Source organism: Beta vulgaris, chromosome 4 (assembly GCF_026745355.1).
Source record: "Beta vulgaris subsp. vulgaris cultivar EL10 chromosome 4, EL10.2, whole genome shotgun sequence".
NCBI lineage: Eukaryota > Viridiplantae > Streptophyta > Magnoliopsida > Caryophyllales > Amaranthaceae > Beta > Beta vulgaris.
This window is the reverse complement of record NC_079205.1, coordinates 12,924,287-12,948,465: the sequence shown is the minus strand read 5'-3', so window position 1 is coordinate 12,948,465 and position 24,179 is coordinate 12,924,287. Positions and strand designations below refer to the sequence as shown.

At 36.4% G+C, this 24,179-nt stretch overlaps 2 protein-coding genes across 2 annotated transcripts; one reads left to right on the top strand and one right to left on the bottom strand.

Annotated features, from left to right (window-relative positions):
- Positions 1-2,581: 2,581 nt before the first annotated feature.
- LOC104891538 (UPF0481 protein At3g47200) lies at positions 2,582-4,760 on the bottom strand. Its single transcript, XM_048642813.2, has 2 exons — positions 4,330-4,760; positions 2,582-4,230 (listed from the first exon to the last, which is right to left on the bottom strand). The coding sequence occupies exons 1-2, from the start codon at positions 4,330-4,332 to the stop codon at positions 2,806-2,808; spliced, it is 1,428 nt and encodes a 475-aa protein (XP_048498770.1). The 5' UTR covers positions 4,333-4,760; the 3' UTR covers positions 2,582-2,805.
- Positions 4,761-14,864: 10,104 nt separating this feature from the next.
- Positions 14,865-18,969, top strand: LOC104891480 (30S ribosomal protein S20, chloroplastic). Its single transcript, XM_010677175.4, has 3 exons — positions 14,865-15,114; positions 16,317-16,480; positions 18,619-18,969. The coding sequence occupies exons 1-3, from the start codon at positions 14,955-14,957 to the stop codon at positions 18,850-18,852; spliced, it is 558 nt and encodes a 185-aa protein (XP_010675477.2). The 5' UTR covers positions 14,865-14,954; the 3' UTR covers positions 18,853-18,969.
- Positions 18,970-24,179: the final 5,210 nt, after the last annotated feature.

The following is a 24,179-nucleotide window of genomic DNA, read 5'->3' as shown; positions in this document are numbered from 1 at the left end:
TTCCGTGGGATGCTTCCCTTTTCTCTTCCACATGGCAGCACACCATAGGCCATCATTGTTGGTTGGGTTACCTATTTATTGGTGTTTCCCTTTTTTTTTTCATGATGGGTGACATACCTCCATTGGTGGGAGGGTTCTTATTTGCTGATTTTTACAAATAGGGAACCCCATTGTGGGTGCTCTAAGAACCATGAAAATCTTGTCTCAAGACTCTCTCAAGCCTCCCCCTAAAACTAGGGATATTCACACCCTAAGTTCTTCTCTACTCCTCCTTGCATCCGAATTCTAGGATTTGCGGTGTCCAAGTGCAATTTAGAGTGCTCCCAATAATTGTCCTCCTTGTAGGTCATGAGGAGAGAGTGTATTAAAGTAATAATAGTTTATTAGGAGATAGAAAAAATTTGGCTAAGAGATTGATATCCAGCTCTTCATGATGGACCAAGAAAAAGAAGAGCTAAGAAGGAAATGAAGGAGAGAAAAAAAATGGTGGGGTAAGTGAAAAAGTGATAAAGTAATAAAATAATTAATGACCATAAATTATCTGGTTTGCTAAATAACACCCTATAATATCCTACTAACGCCTTAAATACGTATAAAATACTGTATTTTTATATTTTTCATTTCTTTTCAAACTTTCTTCTCTCTCCTCACTCCCCCTTCCCCTTCCCCTTCCCCTTCCCCTCCTTCCACACCACCAGCACCTTCAAACCCCATCACCACCACCACCACCTTCCATATTTTTGTGAGAAAAATGGGTAAAAATAACCCAAAAAAGAAAGCCATAAATAAATCAAAAAAACATGCGTTTTCCTCCCTAGCACTGTAGCACACCATTAACATTTTTCTGTTTCTTCTTCCCATCACCAATTCACCATCGTACCACCTTCTCAAGCCCCATCTCTTCCGGCGACCTTGAGCATAGACAGACTTCTCACCACAACTTCACTGTCAACACCACCATGAAATGATTTTTTTTTTTGTAAATGGTGAGGCGTCTAATATAAACGCCCAACCACCGGTGTGGGCGTCTATGGTAGGCTCCTGCACCGGTGGTGGAACGCCTATCATAAATGCTCCACCGTCAGTGCAGGCGCCTACCATAGACGCCCGCACCGGTGGTGGGGCGTCTATGTTAGACGCATCGCCATTGAAATGATTTTTTTAAAGAAAAATGGTGAAGCGTATGATATAGACGCCCCACCACCGGTGCCGGGCGTCTATGGTGGTAGGCTCCTACACTGGTGGTGGAGCGTCTTTATTAGACGCTCGCAATTTTTTCTTTCAAAAAAAACCAATTTTCTTAGTAAAAAAAACGATCTTCTTCACTTTCCATATTTTCTGGTTCAATTGTAGGAAGAAGAAAAATTCAATTTTTTTCTCGTTAATGGAATGGGTTCTAAAGAAATTGAAATTGGGGTCTTCTTCCTCAATTTCTATAGTTTCTGGTTCAATGGTAGGAAGAGGAAGAGGAGAGAGAAACTCGTCCATTCCATGAAGGATTTCATTATAATGCACTTTTTGAGTTTTTTTTCACATTAATGGGTTTTACCTAAGTTAGAGAATTTGAAGGAGATATTTGAACAATGATTTCAGAAGGAGATAGAAGATGATAAAAACAGATGATGAACAGTAATCTCAGAATGAAATGAAATTGAAAAGATGATAAAACAAAGGTGTAAGGAAAAGAAAAGGTAAAGTACAAAATACCATATAAAAATAGGTATTTAGGGCGTTAGTAAGAAAATTTAGGGCGTCAAATAGCAAAACCTAAATTATAAGTCAACCATTAGTTGTGCTCTTAGAGGATTTGACTCGTATTTCATATCCAATGTCGTATTGTATTGATCCGGGTATATGGCAAAAAAGGAGTCCAGATAACATAGCATGTCATGAGGTATAACGCATAACCTTCATTTTTCTGTATATTAAAACATTGTACTTAGATCATTCACTATATTGCATATAATTTCACTATATATTTTTCGTTAATAAAATCCACTATATTTTACTCCCTCCGCCCCATAATATAGTGTCTACTTCATTTTTGGTAGGTCAAATTTTAAAATTTTTGACCGAATATTCTCATTTGTATATATAAAAAAATGTATTCATGTGGGATCTTGTTAGATTCGTCTCAATGTGTAGTTTCATAATATTAACTTTTTATATTTTTTATTAATACGAAATTGAAGATATTAAAGGTCAAAGTTACGTCTTGGAGACCGTGTAAAAAAGAAACAAGCACTATATTATGAGACAGAGGGAGTAGATAAGTTCACTATTTATAAAACTCACTAATCACTATATGAAGTTAATATCAATTAACAATCTGATGCATACTAAGGTAGTATGCACAGAGTACGTTTAAGTGTTTTTATAACTCATTAAATCCTCCCTTATTACACCTGACTTGTTCTTATTTATTAATTTTCTCACGCTCTCCTCACTTTTTCCTTTTCGTAGTTAATGATGGTTATCAGAATAAGTTACTCGGTTAAGGGAATCCAAAGCTTTTGTCCCACTGTTCTATACCATTTCATATTTTATGTTTCCATCAACCACTAAATAAAGAATTAAGAATAAGAGCATCTTACAACTGATTTATATAAAAGCAGTAAGAGGAATCAATATCGAGTATGAAGGAACTGGCAAATATGAAAAATTGATCCAACCAAGGAAACACAACTCAACTAAGAATACATCTTAGCCTAATCACATGTGAAACATATAGAAATTAGCAAAGCACATTGAAATGACAAATGAGTTAAAGCGTAATACCCATTACCCAGTTATGACTTTATGAGATTAGCCAATATGGGACGTTCTATAGTAGATAAGGATTAAATAGATGGTTTGTATGAGTGTAACTGCCATCACGAACACAGCAGCATTAATGCTGACAACAACCCAAGGGCTTCTGAAATACTCGTTTTGCAGTTGTTTTTTGTACTGATTCCACATTGTATTATAAGAGGAGTCTACATAGTCACATATATCTTGATAATGGAACTGATCTTGCACATCAATCTGCCTACCTATGTTCTTTAACATATCTAGAATGTCCTTGTCACTGCCCAAATCATTTACTAGGATGCCGCGTCTCTCTAGCAAACGAACATCGTCAGTTTCATTGATAAGCCGGTTCATGAGGAACAGGTATGAGGCCACATATGGCTTCCGATCAGGGCAGCAACGCTCGAAGGCCAGGAGGTTTCTAAAATATGTTTCAGTCCATGCAGTGATGTGCAGAGGTGGGATCTCAAATGCCCCTTGGCGTCCTGGAAATTGGATGTCGAGTAGATTACCTGTAGACCCTGGGATCAATTTCACACCAACTTGTGCAAGTGATGTGGCACTCTGCAAGAACGTTTTCCTAGGGGTTGATTGCAGGCGGTATACTCTGTTGCTGCTGCTACTGATATCTGCTGATGCTTCTGGTTCTGTCGTAGGGCGGAAGATGTTTAGTATGATATTCAGGAGATGTGCTCGGTGTAACGTTGGTGCCATCACAAGTGCTGGAGGGTCTGCTTGTTGGTGAACAGGCTGGAAGAAGTGGGTAACCAAATCTAGCAAGAAGTCATGCGGTAAGTTACTGTCACGGCCCGTGATCACCTCAAACAACTTCTGCAGGACTATAAAAGGCATCTGATTCTCAAGGAGAGCCACATCAGTGCGAACTGCAGACAGTATCCAGTCAAATTTAAATATAGGATCCTCGTTCTGATCTTCTGCGGATTTAAACAATGGATGATCCTGGTAATCTGATCTCTGGTGCAACTTAAAAACTGTATAGTACCGTATCATGAGTTCCAAAATAAAGCAGCCATCAACAAGGAGATGCTCTATAATTCTACTTACGCGAACATTATAATCAGCGAACCAAAGATCCAAGTCATTTTGAAGGCCTCTAATTACAACTACAAAGGCGTTAAGCAGAAAATTTTCTTGTGTCCCTGCCGTGGCAGTTAAGTTAGTTGGACCTGGAGTTCGAGAGAGGAGAGATTTCATGTATCCCCATTTGTGCTCTTCCATATGAGATGTATAGCCATCCCTACATCCGATGGAAACAATTATAGGAGCAAATGGACCGCGAGTTTCGGTTGGATTACTCATTCTGGCAGAGAGATGGTACAAATCTTTCCTCTTTGCTGTCGCGTTTGAAATACCGTTCAGTGTCCTGGATATGTCTTGTACCATATTCTGGATATTAGTGTCTTCTTCATGATGGTTCTGTTGCATAACCAACAATTTTAACCCAATAAGAAGTTGAGCAAAGTGTTAAAATCATACTGTCAAGGAATTTAAGTTTACAGAAAATAAAGGTTTTACCATCTTGTTTCAGCCTTCTTGTATTTTTTTCCCTCCTATGGTTTTGCTGCTGCTGCTGCAGCAAATGGCAATGACTGGGTATGGGTGTCTAATTATCAGATTAGGTGTCAAAGTGAAAGAAATAGAGGACACTTGAAATCCTCTGTTTTTTACTCTTTGTTTGTCTCATTTCTTTTTTAAAAATCGGTCAAGAAGATGGAGGACCATGTTTCTGTCATTGTGTGAATAAAGGCATAGAGGCTAGAGCTGCGTGAATAGAGCTGATGTTGGTGCTTTTTCTTTATCTTTCATTTGTAATTTGACCCGTTGACCCATGTTTTTTTTTTGGGGGGGTGGGGGGAGGGGTTTCTTTCTTTTCTTTTATTATGGCTTTTTTAAAAAAATATATATCGTACAGATTTTTATTTTTTTATAAAGTAAGATAAATATCTCGGAGAAATTAAATAACTCATTTTGCAAGGGGAAATAAGCGAATCTTGTCACAAACAGTGTGGAAAAAGGATATCCCACCAACTAGACCAACCTTTTTTTTTTTTTTTGAAAAAAACTAGACCAACCTTAATACTTAAACAAGATAAGCATAAATAAATATACAATTTTAATTATATATATAGATGTGTTGTGAGTATGGTATACTCCACGCTTTTTTGTATTATTGTTTATACAAAATTCTCTAAATGAACAAATTGTATATACTTGAGAAGAGCTCCAAAGAAGCAAAAACAAAAACAAAAATAGTCTTGGATGTACATGCATATGTACATTCCGATTTGTGAAGAATATACTCGATTTTTGGCAATATATTTCATTGCTAAGGAGAAGTGTCCTACCAAATAGGAACTTTGTATCCTTTGGAAGTGGGGTGGGGGAAGCAAGAATCTCACCCTCAAAGTGTCTCTAGTGGGTTTGATCCTACAACTAGGGATGGCAGGTGGGTATAATTTGGCGGGTTTCGCATCGCATCCGTCCCAGTTGGGGCGGGTATGGATATGACTTTGGTGGGTAGTGGTGGGTATGGATACGAAAAGTCAAATCCGCCATGGGTGGTGGGTAGGTGGTGGATATGAGGTCACATCTGCCCCAAATCCACCCGCCCCTCCCCAAATCCGCCTGCCCCGCGTCCGCCCCGTATAATATTTACTAATTTACCTTTTATAAAATAAAGAATTATGTTCATAAATCTAAAAAATTGTAAAAAATAATTAAGAAATATGAATACTAAGAATGTGTACTTTTTTTTCTTTGAAATGGGTGTAATGTGGGTATAACCTTATGCCCGCGTGGGCGGAGGTGGATATGAAAACTTGTACCCGTCATGGTTGGCGGGTAGGTGGTGGGTATGAAAAATTTAGGTGGAAGTGGGTGTGGATTTAGGGGTATCCGCATCCGCCCCGCCCATTTGCCATCCCTACCTACAACCTCAAGGTTGTAAGATAAAATTCTTACCACTAAACCAAAAACTACATGATTCTCGAGTTTTGCTAAATGTCGTTGTGATTTTCATTAGTACCCTCATGTATTTTATAGTTTTATAAACCCAACACACCCTTTCCCTCCCCCCATTTTCCATCCTTTCTTCAACCATTGTGCCTCCACCCAACTCCAACTACTTGCATTCGTCGGTGCTACTATCTCGTTGAAGATCTTGAAACTTTGCCTCTAATCTTCGCAACATAACATATCATTTGCAAAAAAAATTGATTTGGTTAGACGTCTATAGTAGAGGTTCCACCATAGGCATCTACCTGTAGACAGGTAGGGATGAGAGGCAATGGGAAAGAATGGGAAAGTACATAAAGGGTGATACTAAGAAAAAATTAGGACGGTATTTGGTCACTTAAATATAGTGGTTGATTGGTTGCTTAGTTGATATGAGAAAACATAGAAAATAAAAATTCATATATAGGAATTGAAAATTTGGCGAGTTGTTTGGTTGAATTAGAAAGAATTAGAAATTCCTAGAAATTTTGAGTCCCCACAAATTGGAGGAAGTTACTTGAAATTTTGGTTGAATCTAGGTCCTTCTATGTAAGTAGAAATTTTCATAGAAAATTAATTCCCCCATTGTCCACCAAATAATTTAACTAATTTCCTATAAATTTGATTATGTAATTTTATTCCCTGTGAAGTGCAATTAAATAGATATATTGACTTTTCATATAAGCCAAACGACCATATACTCTCTATATAGTGACCCTTTGTGTTGGAAAATTTTACATGGTGTAACTACCTAAGGTAACATTAATGAACTAATTTCGCATAAAAAAAAAAACATTACTGGACTAATTTGTGTCAAGTATGACTCTCTTTCTGTTAAATAGGTTTCTCATCATTTCCCAATTACTATTCCACCACCACCGATGCCAAATGCGTAATAATCCACTACCACCGTCAATCAAGATTGATAGTAAATCCTATAGATACACAAATACAATTGTTGCATTCTATAAACTTGAAAATTGAATGTAATACAACGTGACCTCTCTAAAGGATCGATCAAACTTACCACTAAACTTCGTTATTGGACATGAAAGTTCAATGACTAAAAAATTAGGCTCAATTTTATAAGGTTTTTATTGAGTAGGCTAAAAACCACAGGATCATTATTAGATAATGGACAAGGTTATTATAAGGCCAATATAATATCTCAATAATTTTGAAAAATAAAATAGATATTGTAAAAAATTACATGTACCGCTTCGTATTAAATTATACTCACTTTGTCTCTCCCCGTTCACTACACTTTTTGATTGTTTATCGACCTGTCCCTTATTGGCCCGCTATCGACTTGCGACCCGCATTGACCCGGCCCGCTACAAACCTTTATGAGACGACCCTTTTACAACTGGACTCGCTTTTGACCTGCACCGACCAGTGGCGAGGGTACGTTTGGACCTAAGAGGGTCATGGCTCATGCAGGCCTCTACATAGCTTTGAAGAAAAGCAATAGTTACCAATGATTGTATCTTGCTTTATTGGTAAACTGACCCCCTCCACAATTATGTTTAGAATTTTGTTAAACTAACCTCCCTCCACAACCAAATCCTGACTTTGCCCCTGACAAGGACCATGACCCGACCCGTCCAATAACCAAATCTACTTCCAGCTAGTTATTAGACACTAATGACAATTATATTTCCTAGTTATTAGATACTTTGGTCAATCCATTATTTTCATGTACTAAATAATCCAATTTACCATCTATCAAAAAATGTTCTTCCAACTCTCAAGACTCACAAAGTAAACAATATATACTCCGCTCAACAACAAAAAGTAAACAATACATATACTTAATGGTCCGACATATTGCATACATGTTCTGCAAATGAAAATTGCTATAAATTTTCAATTAAAAGAAAAACTATCATTTCAAATCACTCCTACTTTCCAAGGATCCAATAATATACAAATGGGCGGTAATTTTTTCTTGCTACTAATAATTTATGAATATTACTGATTAGTTGAGAATAATAAAGAAAAAACATAAAAACCCCAATATTTGGGTGTGCCAAATAATGTGTGTTTAGTGAGTAGCAAGTAAACCAAGATGTTAGAGGTATTAACAGTAAGATCCCAAGGTATATATGTTTATCCTAGACTCATTAAAAACAAGATGATCTAGAAAGTATTATCCGTTTCGTTCAATGTTTTTTTTGTGTTTACCCTAACATCGATTGAGCCAATCACGAGTCCCACATTGTACACATATAGATTTGTTTTTCGTCTTAGTACCCAATGATGAAATAAACCGTATTGATCTTGATTTGTCTAGACTGAATAGGAGCAATTAAATGCCTTGTCCAAAAAAAATTTAGTCCAAATATGTTTTAAAGCCCAATTGAAAAAAAAAAGCAATGTCAAAGCCTAATTAATTATTGATGATAATTAGTTGAATTTTCAAATAAATATTTTATCAAATTAATTTCACATGATAAGACTTTATGAATTTAATCCGTTATTCTTTAATAATGACCGGTAAAAGACAAGACAAAAAAGAAATCCAGCAAAATCCTCAAACATGTGTCAGGCGCACCGCGCACCAACCTTACGCTGGCGCAGGGTGCATGCACTTGGCGACGACTATCTGTGTGGGGCCCATGTCCTACATGGCGCACAAGTTTCTTTTTTCTTCAGCGGCACGATATTTCGATACCTTTATTTAATTTCCTTATAAATACTCGTTTTTTAATCATATTTTCTCGTGACTTACAGCATTATTCAACATATCGTAAGACTCCGATGAACCTCTAAAAAACACGTCTAAACTAAATGCACTCGATTACATATTCGACCACACGAATATTCATTCTCCCTTCTTTAAGTTTTCCCTTTTTCAAGGCTTATAACCGATTCCTCCAATGTTTATACAGTCAGACCAAAGCGACAAAGGTATAAATCTTGAGGGTCGATTCCAACTTAATTTCTTTATTTATACTAATAATCTACTTTTTGTGATGTAGATCTCATATTTATAAATGCGCATGTGAATCCATAAATAGTTGTATAATCTTTTTAGCTTAATTCCTTTTTATGATCTTTGGATTGTATGATTAATTTGGCCTCCTCTATATAAGCATTTCAATTGCAATTGAACAAGCACTATTATATATTGTTAAATCAGACTGCAAAATAATTAAATCATATCTAATAAGATAATTTGAAAAATTGATCTAGGTACATATTAATTTTATAATTTTGACAAAGTGAGCATCAATAGTGACACCATATATCGTACACTCGGGTTTTTGCAAGTGGAAATTGTAATTAGTTTGCAACTAACAAAAACACTCTAATTTTCTCTTTTTTATTACTAACAAATTGTGCCTATTACTTATACGCTAAGAGGGATAACGAGAAAAAAGCCTGCATATGGATCAGGCAAAATTTAAGACTGGGAAGTGCGAAAGCAGTGAGAGTTTAGCGAGTTTGTAAGTAAACCAAGATGTACTCTGAAGGGTATTAATACATCAGTATACTCCAGAAATATATATTTATTATAGTCTCATTAAAATCAATAAATCTACTAAAGTCTTACCCATTTCCTTTGAAAATATAATTACCATCATATTAGGGCCATCATAAGTCTTACATCAACCTTTTTACTTTTTTTAAAAAATTGGAATCGTCTATTACATGGATCTAATATAGCTCGGGTCCTATGTTAACTATTAAAATCTATCATTTCTCAAACGAAACTTTGGTCACAATAAATCTTGCCATAACAATTTTCAAGTCAAAATTTGGACTTTTTTCCTCACCTTTTGCTCCTCAAGATAAGCATATTTGTGCCTATTAAACTTTTTTAGCAAGATATATAATTACTGCTAATGTCTTCCAACAGATTTAAATTTATTGGGAGTTTTTTATTTAAAGAATTAAATATTACTAATGGGATAAAATTTAGTTCCCAATGAATATATGGTTTCAAACTTTTATTCACAATTCCCATTGTCGCTTTAAGCTTCAAAAATTTACCCCCAAAAATTAGGCCTTTTCCCTCCTTTTTTGGGGGTGATTAATGATGCAGGGTGCTTTTGAGTTGTGGTGTATATGGGGCTACAACCTATATATGTATGTGTAGATTATACCATGTTGTTCTTTGTTGTTATGGAAATGCATTTATTATCCCAATGTTAGAATTGGTTGCTTTTCTTCCACTTTTTAGCTTTTTTTCTGCAATAAACATTGATTCTTACTCCAATTTAAACAAAGGTTCATTAACTTTCTATTGGAAGTAAAGATGGAAAAACGGGGAGAAAATAGGGAGCCCGATGGGATCAAGCGGTCGGTGTTTGTGCCCATTTGGGCAGGGTTCGCCAGGTCGAGAGACCCCTATGAGTTTTGGCTTTTCGTCTCATGCCCAATCAGGAGGGGCTCACCCGACCCAATCGGGCAAAGGTCAATATTCCCTTTTTCCGAATTTTTTCATCATTTCCTTGGATCGCTTTTGTAACCTCCCCTTAATTACGTGGTTTAAGGATGGTTATCATCCTTATAATGGTGATTTATTCTAATCCATATATTCTCTTGATCGATGATGGGAGTTTCTATTCTTCATTGTCATGTGTTTAATTGGATTGATTATGATAATTGGATTTCTTGGAGCCTTTTGATTTCTTTGGGATGTTACTTCTCCTTCTCTACTCCTATAAATATATATATATATATGATTGCTTTTCTGATTTGGAAGACACGTATTATATTCTCTCTTTTCTTCTTTCTTTCTCTCTTTTGGGCATAAGTTTTAGTGATTACATCCCACACCCAAGAGCGCCATTGTGTATTGAGAGTTATTTAAACCTTAAGGAACGAATCAGTGACTACATTGTGCACCGCGGTTGTACCGAATCTCGTTTTCAATGCAGTGGTTTATTTACCATGACACAACAAGTTCTTAATATTTGTTCATATCTTGTTCTTCATTCTAGCTAGTCTTGAAAATCTTTAAATACAACAATTTGAAAACGAGATTATGTCGATTGTTTTGGCGAACCCAATGTTGAACAAGACTCTTTCCAACATCTCTAAGTTGGAGCCTCTTGATTAGAGCTGTCAGTTTGGTTAATGAACTACTGGTTAAACTGAAACGACTGAAATTTGAACTGAATTAAACTGAACAGGGAGTAACTATAACTGAAATCAGCTGAAAAATGCTAAACTGAAATAAACTGTAAATGAAGAAACAAAACTGAACTGAAACAAACTATAACTGAAAATTACTGTGAAAAACTAAAAAGTTGATCAATCAACTGAACTGAACTGAATATTTGACTGAATTAACTGAACTGATTCAAACTGAAACTGGAATTGAACCAAAATCGATTTAAACTTAAACTTTTTTAAACCAAATTTTAATTGTATCCAAACCGAATTCAGATATTACCCAAATTCATGATAGTACTCCAATTCATAAATTTTATCGTGTTAATTTTGTATTTGTACTCCCACAAGTAAATTTATCATGATATTTTTATTATTAATAAAGAACCGGATCAGTTAACTTGTGACATATAAGGTTTTTTTCATTAACAAACTATGTAAATTTCATAAATTGGGGAATATTTGTAAAATTTCGCGGGTTTTGGTTGTGTAATTCGTACAACAGTAAGCATAGAGTGCATCACTTTTTTAAATTAATATACACCTTTAACAAATCGGTCATTGGTTAACTAGATCTGGTCCATGACAGGATCAATTTTTTTTCCTTTGCTGCTGCGGGTCCAACCATTGAGGACCAAAAATCGGATCTGTAAGACCTATTTTGCCCGCAGCGGTTGAACTATTTTCCACTAGGAAAGTGGGAGTTATTTTTGACGGAGTATTTGGGGTTCAAAATCCCTCGTTAAGCAAGCGTTGATATAGTGTGTTGGAAACAAAACAAAATTTGATGTTTATGATGATATGTGACTTCTTGATGAACACAATAAATTTATCTCATCACCAAAAAAAAAATGCAATCACTTATATTTGAGAATTAATGCATCCGTGGATTGTCCCCTATAATGAATGGGATGCTACTGTCATCATGTCCATTCCGCTTAATTTTTTAGCCCTAGAGGATTACTTGACTTAATAAGCCTTGACTAATGATGGGTTATACTCGGTAAAAACGACTTATATCCTTCATAAGTCGTGTAACTTGGACAATTTTCATCAATCTTGGGTGGATATATTTAGCAACTTGAGACCTCGGTAAAAGTACGCCATTTTTCTTTGGGGGGTTTGCACGGTATTTACTAGCAACTCAAAAATTGTTATTTATGCTATATATATGTGTCCAACTATTTGAGATCTTTGGTGGGCTTGTGACTGTGAAATTCTCGCGCTCTTTGGCGAGGAGGATGATTTTAAAGAGATACTCACCATTTGGAAGAAAAAAGTTGATGAGAAAATATGACTTTGTGGTGTTGTTCTTTTGTTATGGATTTGGAGCAGGATAAATGTTAAGTTTATTCAGCAATCAGGAGATCCCTCAATATTGTGGTTGATCAAGTCAAATGTCTTGCTGAATTGTAACTTGTATACCCAGCACAACAATTATAATCGATCCCTGAAGGTTGGGCAAGCTCTGCTTCTTTGCATAAACCATGATGGTGGGCTTGGGTGTTAGATTGTTATTCAGTTATTGTAAGGAACTCCACAGGTGAAAAATTATTTGTTGGATCTCACTGAAGCGTTTCCAGACTCCTAGAATTGCTGAAGCCAATGCCACTCTCTTTGCGGTGAAGCTAGCTCAAAAGTATGTTTTGGGGTGAATTATGTTTGAAGTAGACCTGATCAAAGACCGGGCCGGGCCGACCAAACCAAAATCTGCCCAGACCAGCGGGGGGCCGGGCCAGCCAACGGGCCAGTTTGTTCTGCCAAAAGCCCGGCCCGTGCGGGCCAATCAGGCCATTTTTGGGCCAAGCGAGCCTGTTTTTTTTGCTCCATTTTAACTAATTTTGTGACTTTTGTCCACTATTATGCTGAAAATTCGATACAAAATTTGAAGCCAATTATCAAGTAACTATTTCACGACTCACCAAAGCAACAATTTACGTCTCGGATCTTGAGAACATCCTTGATGGTATTTTATTTCATAGCTCTTCTTTTAATTTTATTTTTTGTTCGCGTGCAAAAAGGCATGGGAATTCCATTACTCGTCACCTTGTTAGATGCCTACATCAGTGTAGTTTGGACTCGTACAAGTTCGGAAGAATCATTATCCTATTGAATTATCCTCCTATATACTTATGAACAAGCTATCCAATGAGTAATTAAGCCTTTACGACCATGAGTAAGGATGTCAATTGGGAGGGGCGGGTGCGGAGGATGGTCCATCTACACCCGCACCCGCATAAAATTTATGTCATTATCCACGCCCCACCACCCATTGCGGTGGAAAATTTTAGACTCATCCTCGCCCTAGCAGGTACGCATTTAAACCTATCCCCGCCCCACCATTTGCATGGGTACCCGCGCCCGCTTCATAGTCGCGTCGTACCCACTTCATACCCACAACTATCCTCCTAGTAATCTCGAACAATCTGTCAGTATTGTAGTTGCAAAATCAAATTATTAATATAAGCATATTTGGATTTTGATAATAAATATTCTAATATGTAATTTTTGTTTTTTGGTAGAGAGTAGGTATAACACGAAGGAGAAGCGGGGCGACGAGAATGGGGTGGTATTTTATAAAATCCACAACTGCTCCACCACTCATTGCGGGTGCGATTTTCATCTCTATCCCCGCCAAACATAGACCCATTTGCACCCTTGTTGGACGGGAATGAGGCGGTTCTGCTACTTAGGGTGCGTTTTCTTCACCTTAGTAAATTAAGTTTTAGGTCCAATCAATTCAGTTCAAATAAGTTTAGTTCAGTTCAAATAAGTTTAGTTCAGTTTAGATAAGTTTCAATCAGGTCCAATAAGGACAATAAGTTCTATTCAGGTCCAATAAGTTTTAATTAGGTGCAATAAGTTCTAATCAGGTCCAATCAGGTTTAATCAGGTCCAATAAGTTCCTATAAGATCCAATAGTCAATGATCAATAAGTTTGAATTAAAATTTTAATTAAAGTACCACTATGATTATTATTTAGTATTATATTTGAAATATTGTCTATTATTTTATTATTCATATTACGTTTAACTGATATATTATTATTGTTATTTTTAATTAAAGTACTGTAATGATTATATAGTATTATATTTGTATTATTATATATTATTTTATTACTCATATTATTATTGGCTGATTATGTTATTATTAAAAAATATTATAAATCATGATCATATAAAGTTAACAATAATAATCACCATAATTATAATATTTTGCAATTTTTATTTAAATAACTAGATATAACACGTTTTCATTACTCATAACAATGAAAGATATAAATGTTATTAATTGGTTTTCTACTAGTGCTTTATGAAATCAAAGAAACACTATTAGATATATTAGCTGTGAAAGTTGCGTATAAGCAAGTATATAAATAACAATTTTTTTGTTAAAATATTAATCATAAGAGATAACTAATAATTACTATTTTCTGAAGGATAAATTTTAATGAATATTATGCTATAATAAATTTTGAGGGATAATATTTATATTAGGGGTAATATTTATGTTATTACTCATCAATTTTTTTTGTTAAATAAGGTAAAATAAGTTCCAATCAGATTCAGGGCCTGTTCTCCCTAGCTTATTTTCAGTTCAGTTCAGTTCAGTTCAGCTCCAATCAGCTCAGCTTCAATCAATTCATTTCAGTTCAGCTCCAATCAGTTCAGTTCAGCTGTTTTATGTCGAAGAGAACATGCCCTCAATAAGGTCTAATAAATTCCAATCAAGTTAATAAGTTTCAAGCAGGTCCAATAAATTTCAATCAGGTCCAACCAGTTAAATTAGGTCCAATCAATTCAATAAATTCAGTTTAGTTCAGTTCATAATTATTCAAGTGGAGAGAATGCACCTTTAACTCGCGCCTGGCTAGAATTAAAGAAGTGGGAAAGATTTGGAGTGCCATACAAGGGTAAAAGGGGAAATGCCATTGTAGCGGATAAGAAAAGAAAACCTCCAATTTTGCCTATACTACTCCATTAAATCCACCAGACACAGAGGAAACAGATAGAGAACGAAGAGATATGGCTGCCATAAGCATGGCTTGCGTTTCTTCTCAATGCTTATCCCTTTCTTCCAAACTCCAAAACCTCACTCTTTCTTCTCCTTCCACTCAATTACCCAATTCAGCCCTTAAACCTCTCTCTTTCTCCGCTAACTTTTCGCAGTCTGTTCTTTCTCAAGGTAAAATGTACTTGTTTTCTTCAAGTTCATTGCTTACTTTATCTTGTGTTATAATTTCCTAGCATACCCATTTCATGGTTTTGGATTGCTGAATTTGTTGATGGGGGTTTTATTTTTGGGTGTTTGCTTTGTGGGTTTCAATTTGGTAACATTAGCTCTTTAATTTTATTGGGTGCTTGAATTTTTGAATTTCCTCTCTTAGAGAAATCGAAATGGTTTGAATTTGAGCTGTTATGATAACATGGAATTATGGAAGCGCTTTGTTTTACTAAGTAGATTGATACTCATACCAGTATTTTAACTACATTGTTGTATCTTTTTATTGTATAATTGAGCCACTTCTATTTCATTGTAGGCTATGAAATTTGATATTGCAATATGCAACTATTGGATTGAGGTTCGAAATGTTGAGGCTTTAAGGGTTGTATAAGTTGTACTACTTAATAAGTAGGGCCTGTTCAATCGCAGCATGTAGTTATAATTGTATTCTTTTTGGAAGCCTTATGTTGACTTAATTAGTTGAGCCGAATTCCTTCTAGTTGATGTCGATTCATCCTATTTGGTTTTTTCATTATGTTCTCTCCATTCCATTTTGATGTTCCTACGTTGGTTTCCAATCCGTTTCAATGGTTGTTCCTATATGAAATCTTACCTTTCATTGCCTACATTTTCCCTCAATTGTCCCCTAATCATTTAACTAATGAGTCCCACTGCCCACTTTTCGTCGGTTTCCTTGAGTTCTATATGGGAGTATCCCAACTGGAAATGGAGGAAAAGTTTTAATGTGATCCCTTCTCTTAAAACCTTTTTTGCTACAAGTGTGAAACTGAACATGCGATCAATAATGAAGGCTTCTATGATGTAGTTTTGGACTATTTAATTAACCCTTTCTCCGCAGCAATGTTATTCAGAGCCTCACCTTACAACAAGTACCAATGTCCAATGACTTGGACATAGATACTTGAGGGCTGAGACTCCACTTTGGACCAAAAAGATGCATTTTCTTTGTGTGTCACTTGTATGCGTTTCTAACATTAGTAGCCCATTCTGAGTGACATAGCTTCACCATGAATTTGACTTGTCTTATCCTTATTATATGACATTACGTATATCTGTCTTCCAAAGCGAATTTCTGAGTAACTTAGTGATGAAATGATGGTGACGTGATTTCATTTGGTCATTTTATGCCTTTTTTTTTGTAGGATGCTCTTCTTTTAGCACATTCCAGCGACGTACCTTTTCAGTGGTTTGTGAGGCGGCCCCACAAAAGACGGCTGATTCTGCAGCTAAAAGAGCACGCCAAGCAGAGACTCGGCGTCTCAGGAACAAAGCCCGCAAATCTGAGGTTAAGACTCGCATGAGAAAGGTAACTGTCTTTTGCTTAGTGTACAGATATTTTTGGCATGAACTTGATATATTCTTTAGATATAGCTTCTTTGCTCAGATTGTATCTTGATAATATCTGCTTTTATCCTCATCTCTTATAGTAATTGGATTTGCAAATTGTGTTTTCTTGACCAGTTGTTTGTGCGTAATTAAAGATGGAGGGGTAGTATCTATGGCAGACATGTGTCTGTTGCTGTCTTACTCATGTATCATGTAGTGATCATTTGCTCAAAGCATACTTCCACTCTGTTCATACTCATTATTCCAATGAGCTCAATATGCTACTCGTGTGATGAGTATATTGAGCAGCCATGGTGTGATTTTAAATTGCCGGTTTTATTTTGGTGGCTACTGGTCGCTGTGATCTGTGTATCCGAAAAAATTATCCAGTTTGATGGTAGTCTGAAAAAGACTAGGAAAGCAACTTCTGTCTTTTTTTTCAATAATTTTGATCACGAATTGGCTTTGACTTGAATACCCTACTGAGCAATTTTCCAGTTTCTCTGGGTGTGATGTAAAATTTTACCTTTTCTAGTAAGCGAGAAGTTGTTTAGCTAATTACCTTATGTATGGCTGTTTTTTTTTTTTTAAGTGCATGGCGGTTTACTAGATTAGATTTGATTTTACTACGAATTAAGGTCCCAGTAAAGCATAGTAATCTTCAAGAAGATCATGACAGTGCAAGGAGCCAATACTTTCATCTGTGCAGAAGAAAAAAACTTTATTTCGAGGATACAAATGTATGTTCATCTGTAAGGACGCTAAGGGCGGAAAGTTTCCTCTATCTCTTTAGCTGAAGAGTGAAAATAAGTGCCATACTCCAAATCGGTGCATGTCACTAGGAAAAAGTGTGATTTGAAAGGAGGTGGGTGGGAGTGCTAAGATCATGGCTTACAATCTACAATTTTCCCATGACCTACAGAGTGTCTGGCAAAGGGCATTGTAAAATGGAGGGGGTTCAATCAGCTGGATGTAAGTTGTGTTAGGGATGCAATTATGTAATGCAACAACCATGCGACTGGTCATATTTTTTAGTTGCTTCTGGTTTATGGTTGCTATTGTTTGCGGTATATGTGTCAGGTTTTGCCCTGCTTCTATGTTCTTTTTGGGTTTTTTTCGGTTGAATAAATTTGCCCAACTTATTTCTAACAAAAAAATAACACACACAATGAACAGGAAGCCGCCAAACATTTCAGTTTAATTTTGTTTTAGCTCATTGGAATCCAAAGTCAATGAATGGCATCAGTAACGGATGGACTGTATTTATGCACCTTATGAAATGTATAAGCTCCGTGAGCCACAATCTGAGTGCTATCGGCAACACTAGAAGAGAATCTTATGTGACCTGTCCTTATTCCTCTTCCCAAATGTTACCCAAATGAATATAATTTGTCAATCTCACTGCGACCATCTCAACATCCTTTTAAACTATAAGTTTGACAAGTCAAAAGTCAATTTAGCTTTCCTCATTGTGAAAGAAGGTTCTTCTCTCATGTGCATAAATTACTTGTGGTTTCTCACAGTTGTACATCTCCTGTTGTCACCATTCCAGAGCACTATAAAACTGTTAGGATCATAAGACAACCTACTCTGTGCTAGATTTTTTTTTTCTAGGGTATATGCTTGAAATTCATCAGACATCTCTTATAGTTTCAGTGTAACATTTGTGTGTAACTTTGCTGCTTGTACTTGTTGTAAATGTAAAGAGCAAGGCTAAATGGCGAAATTTTAGCAAACTCAATTATTTTTCTCCGGAGTCTGCACTCTGCAGGGGGTATTCTCATAAGTCCAGTTGGTTCTGGACCCACACCTTCTTTTATCTCACATGTGCTTACTAAGAATTTGACCATCAAGAGTTTTTTTAAATGGAACCATGAAGTGAATTGAGATTAAGCCTTTTAAGCATCTTGTGGCAGCTATATACCTCACTCTTACTTCTGTTACAGTTTTCCAAGGACATAGATTACATCGCACAAAGAGGTTTTGGCTGAAATTTTATGAAAGTCATGTTATAGAATGAGGCATTAATGACATAAAACTTTATGTTTTGAAATACTTTTGAGTTTGATACAACTTCACATTGTTTTCTTTCATGTTCTACCTGCCTGTTAACTGCAGGTTTTCGAAGCATTAGATGTGCTGAAGAAGAAGACTGGTCCAGCCCCTGAAGAACTTGTACCGATAGACAATTTACTTGCTGAAGCCTATTCTGCTATTGACAAGGCAGTGGTGAAGGGTAGTCTACACCGGAACACAGCTGCACGCCGTAAATCTCGGCTGGCTAGAAACAAGAAGGTTGTGGAGATCCACCACGGGTGGTACACACCAGTCCCAGCACCAACTACTGTCTAGTCTGCCTTTTGAATGTAATTAGAATTTGAGTTATATGACCTTAAAATCACTTGATGTTGTAATGTTGTAGCCCTCAATATCATTTTTGCAACGCTATTATAGTCATTTGGTAACCAATGATCTATTGCAGATTGTCTCATGCTTTCCTCTCTATGTTATTTATGTTGTTCCGTTTTGCATGCATTTAGAGGTGCGGTTATCTTGGAATTGGGTTGCTCAAATGTGTCGGTTTGGTTTAATTCCAGGTTAGCTCACTTTAGGTTGTTTCAACTTTCAAACAATGCATGTGCAAGATTTAGAGCTCTTTGGGATTGGGGCGGCACAACGGATTTAGGTATTGTAAGTTGTATATTTTCATTTTTCAAAGTGATATAGACCACTCCGTTTCAATGCACTATAAAAAAGTATGTCCCCAAAAAAAATGGTCATAATTGGTCATCATTCATAACAAATTTAACCATATAATTGATGTATGAATCCAATCTAAGCAATAAGACTCGATAATAGTAGCTAAAAGGAATTTTTGCTTAGGAAAATTTTCTTAACCCCATATATATTACATGAAATGCAACTGTTAGAATTAGGACAGGGCCAACATGGTTTGATCCAAAATTTATCGAGTCTCGGAGCGGCAAATTTTGGTTCTGTTTCATTCTTGGGTTGGATTCGTGTTGGATCTAATTAATTAATTTTCAGCAACTTTTGTGTACAACCAGCTACACCAAAACAAATGGTGTGGCCACATGACATAATTAATTAAAAAGGAAAAAAAACCTTCTTTATTTACTTCTACAAATTTCTCTCAACTCAACCTCTCTAAACTTAACCTCCCATTCCCCTAAAAAAAACTTAACCTCCCATTCATTCTCTCTCTAACTTTCTATCATCACCACTTATCTCTCTTTTTTCTCTTTCCTTACCACCGAAAACCACCACCAGTAAATACACACAAGCAATTAGCCTTTACCAACAATCTCCTTTCTCTCTCATCATCACTGTTTTCTCCTTGATCTCTTTCTCTCTCCTCAATCTCGTTCTTTATCTCTTCTTATCGTCAATTTCTCCCTTTTTTCTCCTTGATCTCCTTCTTTCTCTCTCATCACAATAGATTTCTTCCTTCTTTCTATCTCTTGCTAATTTGCTTTTATGGCTTTTTTTTTGTACTAGTGGAGGAAGAAGAGAAAGTGGTGAGGAGATAGAAAATTTCTATTGATGGTGATGAAGAGAAAAAAAATTGATTTCTTAGATGTGGTGGTTGTGGAAAAAGTAACTCTAATTTTCAAACAAAGTAACCCTAAGATTTCCTGAAAATAATCCTATTTTTCTGAAAAAATAATTGTCATATTTCTTAGAAAGAACCCCTGAAAAGCAACCTTAATTTTCAAAAAAAAAAGTAACTCTAATTTTCAGAAAAATTAATTTTAATTTTCAGAAAAGTAACCCTAAGATTTCCTAAAAGTAACCTTGATTTTCAGAAGAAGAAAAAAGTTACTCTAATTTTCAGAAAAAGTAATTTTAATTTTCAGAGAAGTAACCCTAAGATTTCCTAAAAGTAACCCTAATTTCATGAAAAAATAATTGTAAGATTTCTTAGAAGTAATCATTGAAAAGTAACCTTAATTTTTAGATAAAGTATCCCTAAGATTGGAGAAAAATTGACCAAAAAATGACCTTAATTTCCAAAATAAAGTCCCTATTGTAACCTAAATATTCGAAAAAAAGTAACTCAAATATATATTTAAAGTAACTCCAACATTAAGAAAAAGTAATCCTAAGATTTTTTTGAAGGGAGAAAAAGTGATGAGGAGAGAGAAAATCGCGAGGACTGAGAAAGTGGCGAGGAGAGAAAAAATCACGAGGTGTGAGAAAGTGGCAAGGAGAGAGAATGACAGAGATGGTAATTAAAAGAGAGGAAATGGTGAGGTTTGAGAAAGTAGTGAGGAGAGAGAAATTGCTTGACAATGGTGATGAACAGAGGAAATAACGAGAAGAGAGAAAATGATGCGGAGAGAGAAAGTAGTGATGTGAGAAAGTTGGTTATTAATGTGGTGAATGTTGAATCTTAAAAATCTTTAATATGAGGTTTAAATTAAATGAGAAATCTCTTTTTTATTTTTAATTCATTAAAATATAACTTAAGTGGTGGCAACACTATTAGTTATAGGTGTGGCCAGCCACATATAAAAGTTTGTGATTAATTTTTGACTAGTTTATTCGAAATTTTTTTTGAGAATATCTGATGACTATAAATATGGAAAAATTGATTCTAATAATCCAACCTTTGGGCCATTCGCTCAAAATAATCCAACCTTTTGATTATTATTTAATAATCGAACCTTTTATCCCAATCCGCTCATAATGCACCGTGAGATCGGTAACTTGTTGGAATGGTATTTTTTTTTTCATTTTCCCCTTTAATCTCCCTTCCCCTCTCCCTCCCTCCCTTCCTCCCTCCCTCCCTCCCTCCCTCCCTGCCTCACCAGTCATGAAGAACCACCCCACCCCTGTTCACGATCCCCACCCTACCCCACTCCTTGCTCACGATACTTGCCCCACCCCCACTCCCTGCCCTACCCCACCCCTTTGCAAACAACCCCTGCTCGTTGAGAAGACGGGAATATGGCGTTGTGTTGGACAGGTTGTGATGGCGGTGAAGCTGGCTGGTATATGCACCGGCGAGTGCTTGCAGACGCGCTGAGATGATAGTGGAGGGGGTGACACCTGGGGTTGGTTGAGAGGCATGAGATGCCGCTGGAATGTAGGGGATGGGAAGGGTGGTGGGGCGCGCAGATGGGCTGATGGGGAGTCGATGCGGTGAGGATAGTGGAGGCCGGAGATGTAGTGGTGGTCGTGCGCCGATAGTACTGTTGTTGTACTGGGCGGCGCAGTGATTGGAGGTGGGGCTGAACAATAAAGCCCACAGACAGCTCGTGGTTTGAGGGGAGAGTGGGAAGGGGGTGAGGATGAGGGGGTTGGTGGCAGTGGGTGGGGTAGGGGAGGGAAGGGGTGGCAGTGGGTGGGCAAGGGGAGGGAGGGAGGGAAGGGGGTGAGGATGGCGGGGTTTGGTGGCAGTAGGTGGGCAAGGGGAGGGAGGGGGTGACAGTGGGTGGGGAAGGGGAGGGAGGGAAGGGGGTGGGGATGGGGGGGTTGGTGGCAATGGGTGGAGAAGGGGAGGGAGGGATAAAAAAAAAGTATTTAATTAAATCACAACGAATTAGAGGAAGACACGTGTGCAATTAACCCATTCTCCTGGTCATCAACCTGTTTCAACAGGTCACGGTGCATTATGAGCGGATTGGGATAAAAGGTTGGATTATTAAATAATAATCAAAAGGTTGGATTATTTTGAGCGAACGGCCCAAAGGTTGGATTATTAGAATCAATTTTTCCTATAAATATTGAAAACCGTATCTTTTCCTCTACTACATACCCGGCTAAGGCCCTGTACAGGATGAGCAACTGCACAGTTTCCTATTTTAGGGAGGCCCAATTTATTTTTGGCTCCCAAAGCGATTCTTTTTTACTTAGGTTGCTTTCTTCCACGCGCACCTCTGACAAAACAAGTAAAAAACTCCATCCCCCTCCCTCCAATTTCCAAAACGGCGCTGAACCCCATTAACAAAGCCTGACTCCTCGTCTCCTTCCATTATCATTTATCAGTACTTCTCTATTCCTATTCTCTAGACACCAGACTCCTGAATTTTTTGATTCTTCTCAAGTTCTCATAGAAAAAACACCATTAACAAAGCTTTGAACAACTTGTCTCCGATGCTAAGAAGGCCACTGACTCATCGCCTAGCTTCTGCTACACGTGTTATCTCATTTTGCGCTCGTGAACTCGACCGTGAATATAAGGTTTAAATGGTAGACTTTCTTTCTAGAATTCTCCTGCAATTTGCTTATGGTTCATGTTTTTTTACACCTCTCTTTCTCTATCTTCTGTGTTTTTTTGTTGTTTTTGTAAATTGTATAAATGTCAGGTGTTTTTTTGTTGTTTTTGTAAATTGATTGAATTTGAGGTCTTTTGTGTTTTTTTTTTCTTTTTGCAAATGAAAATTAGAATTTTAATGTAGATAATGATAATGTTGACTGTAATGATGTAAATTTGAATGAAAACTTGAATGAGAATACTTATAATGTTGATTGTGTTGTTGTCAATTTGAATGAAAGACAAAGAGTAGGATGTATAGATTATTAGTGACTGTCATGTTAAAATAAGGTTAGATATGGAAGCTTTACCATTTGTTTCCTATCATTTTGGTTTTCTGGATATTAATGATTTGAGATTCATATCAAATCATGTTGGCTCTTTATTCATGCTAGTGGCCGGTTATGTAAAAATATATTAATGTTTTTGTGATTTAAAGTGGATGTGTCATATAAAACTTGAATCTGTTAAACTCTTACTGCAGTATTGTGAATGTAAATAATTTGAAACAAGCTTATGTCTGTTGTTGCTGGATGAAATAAGAATATAAGATGTATGATTTGGTTTTTACTCTTTTCCTCGTGTTGTAGTTTTACTCTGCAATAGTGGCTGGATAAAATATATCAATGTATAATGGTGATAACTTTTTATAGTTATATATAACTATGTTTTTTTTTATCATTCGGGTTTCATTAATTATTTTAGCACAGGGCCCCCAAATTGTATGAGATGGCCCTACTCTATCGACTACCATAACACTTGCTATACAAAGGTTGACAAAAGAACCTAAACATTGATAAATTTAACGCAATCTATATGTGTTGAATTATGGCCACTTAAGGCAGGGAGTTGGATTTAGGTCCATTGGAGTGATAAAACATGATGTCATAAGAAATCGGGTAGGGCAAACGAAGTTTGAAGAAAACTCTACAAAATTATCCCCCTCGCTTGACTACATGTATTTTTACCTTTCCATGCAAGATCCTACATGCCTAACCATATTCTTTCTTACCTCTGTGCAATCTGATGTAGAACACAAGAAGCTGACTAGATGGAGAGTAGAAAGTAGCTTCGAGAATTCAACATTCAACCATGGAAAACATAGAGAGATAAAGAGAGGGAAAGATAGAGAAGGATAATAGGGGATAATTGTATTGGGTTGTTATTAATTTTCAGAATACCTTTGTAAATGGATTTTACAACTACTTTAACAACCTATAACAATTTTGACAAACTCTTAACAAACATTATGTCTTAAACCAACTTTTTCGCCTAAAAATGGGTTAAAGCAACCCTTTATATTCACACTATATCATATCTCCTCCCTTAAAACAAACTTGTCCTCAAGGTTATACAGGAAAATCTGGAAATTGAGCTTCAAATATAGTAGCAAAAACCC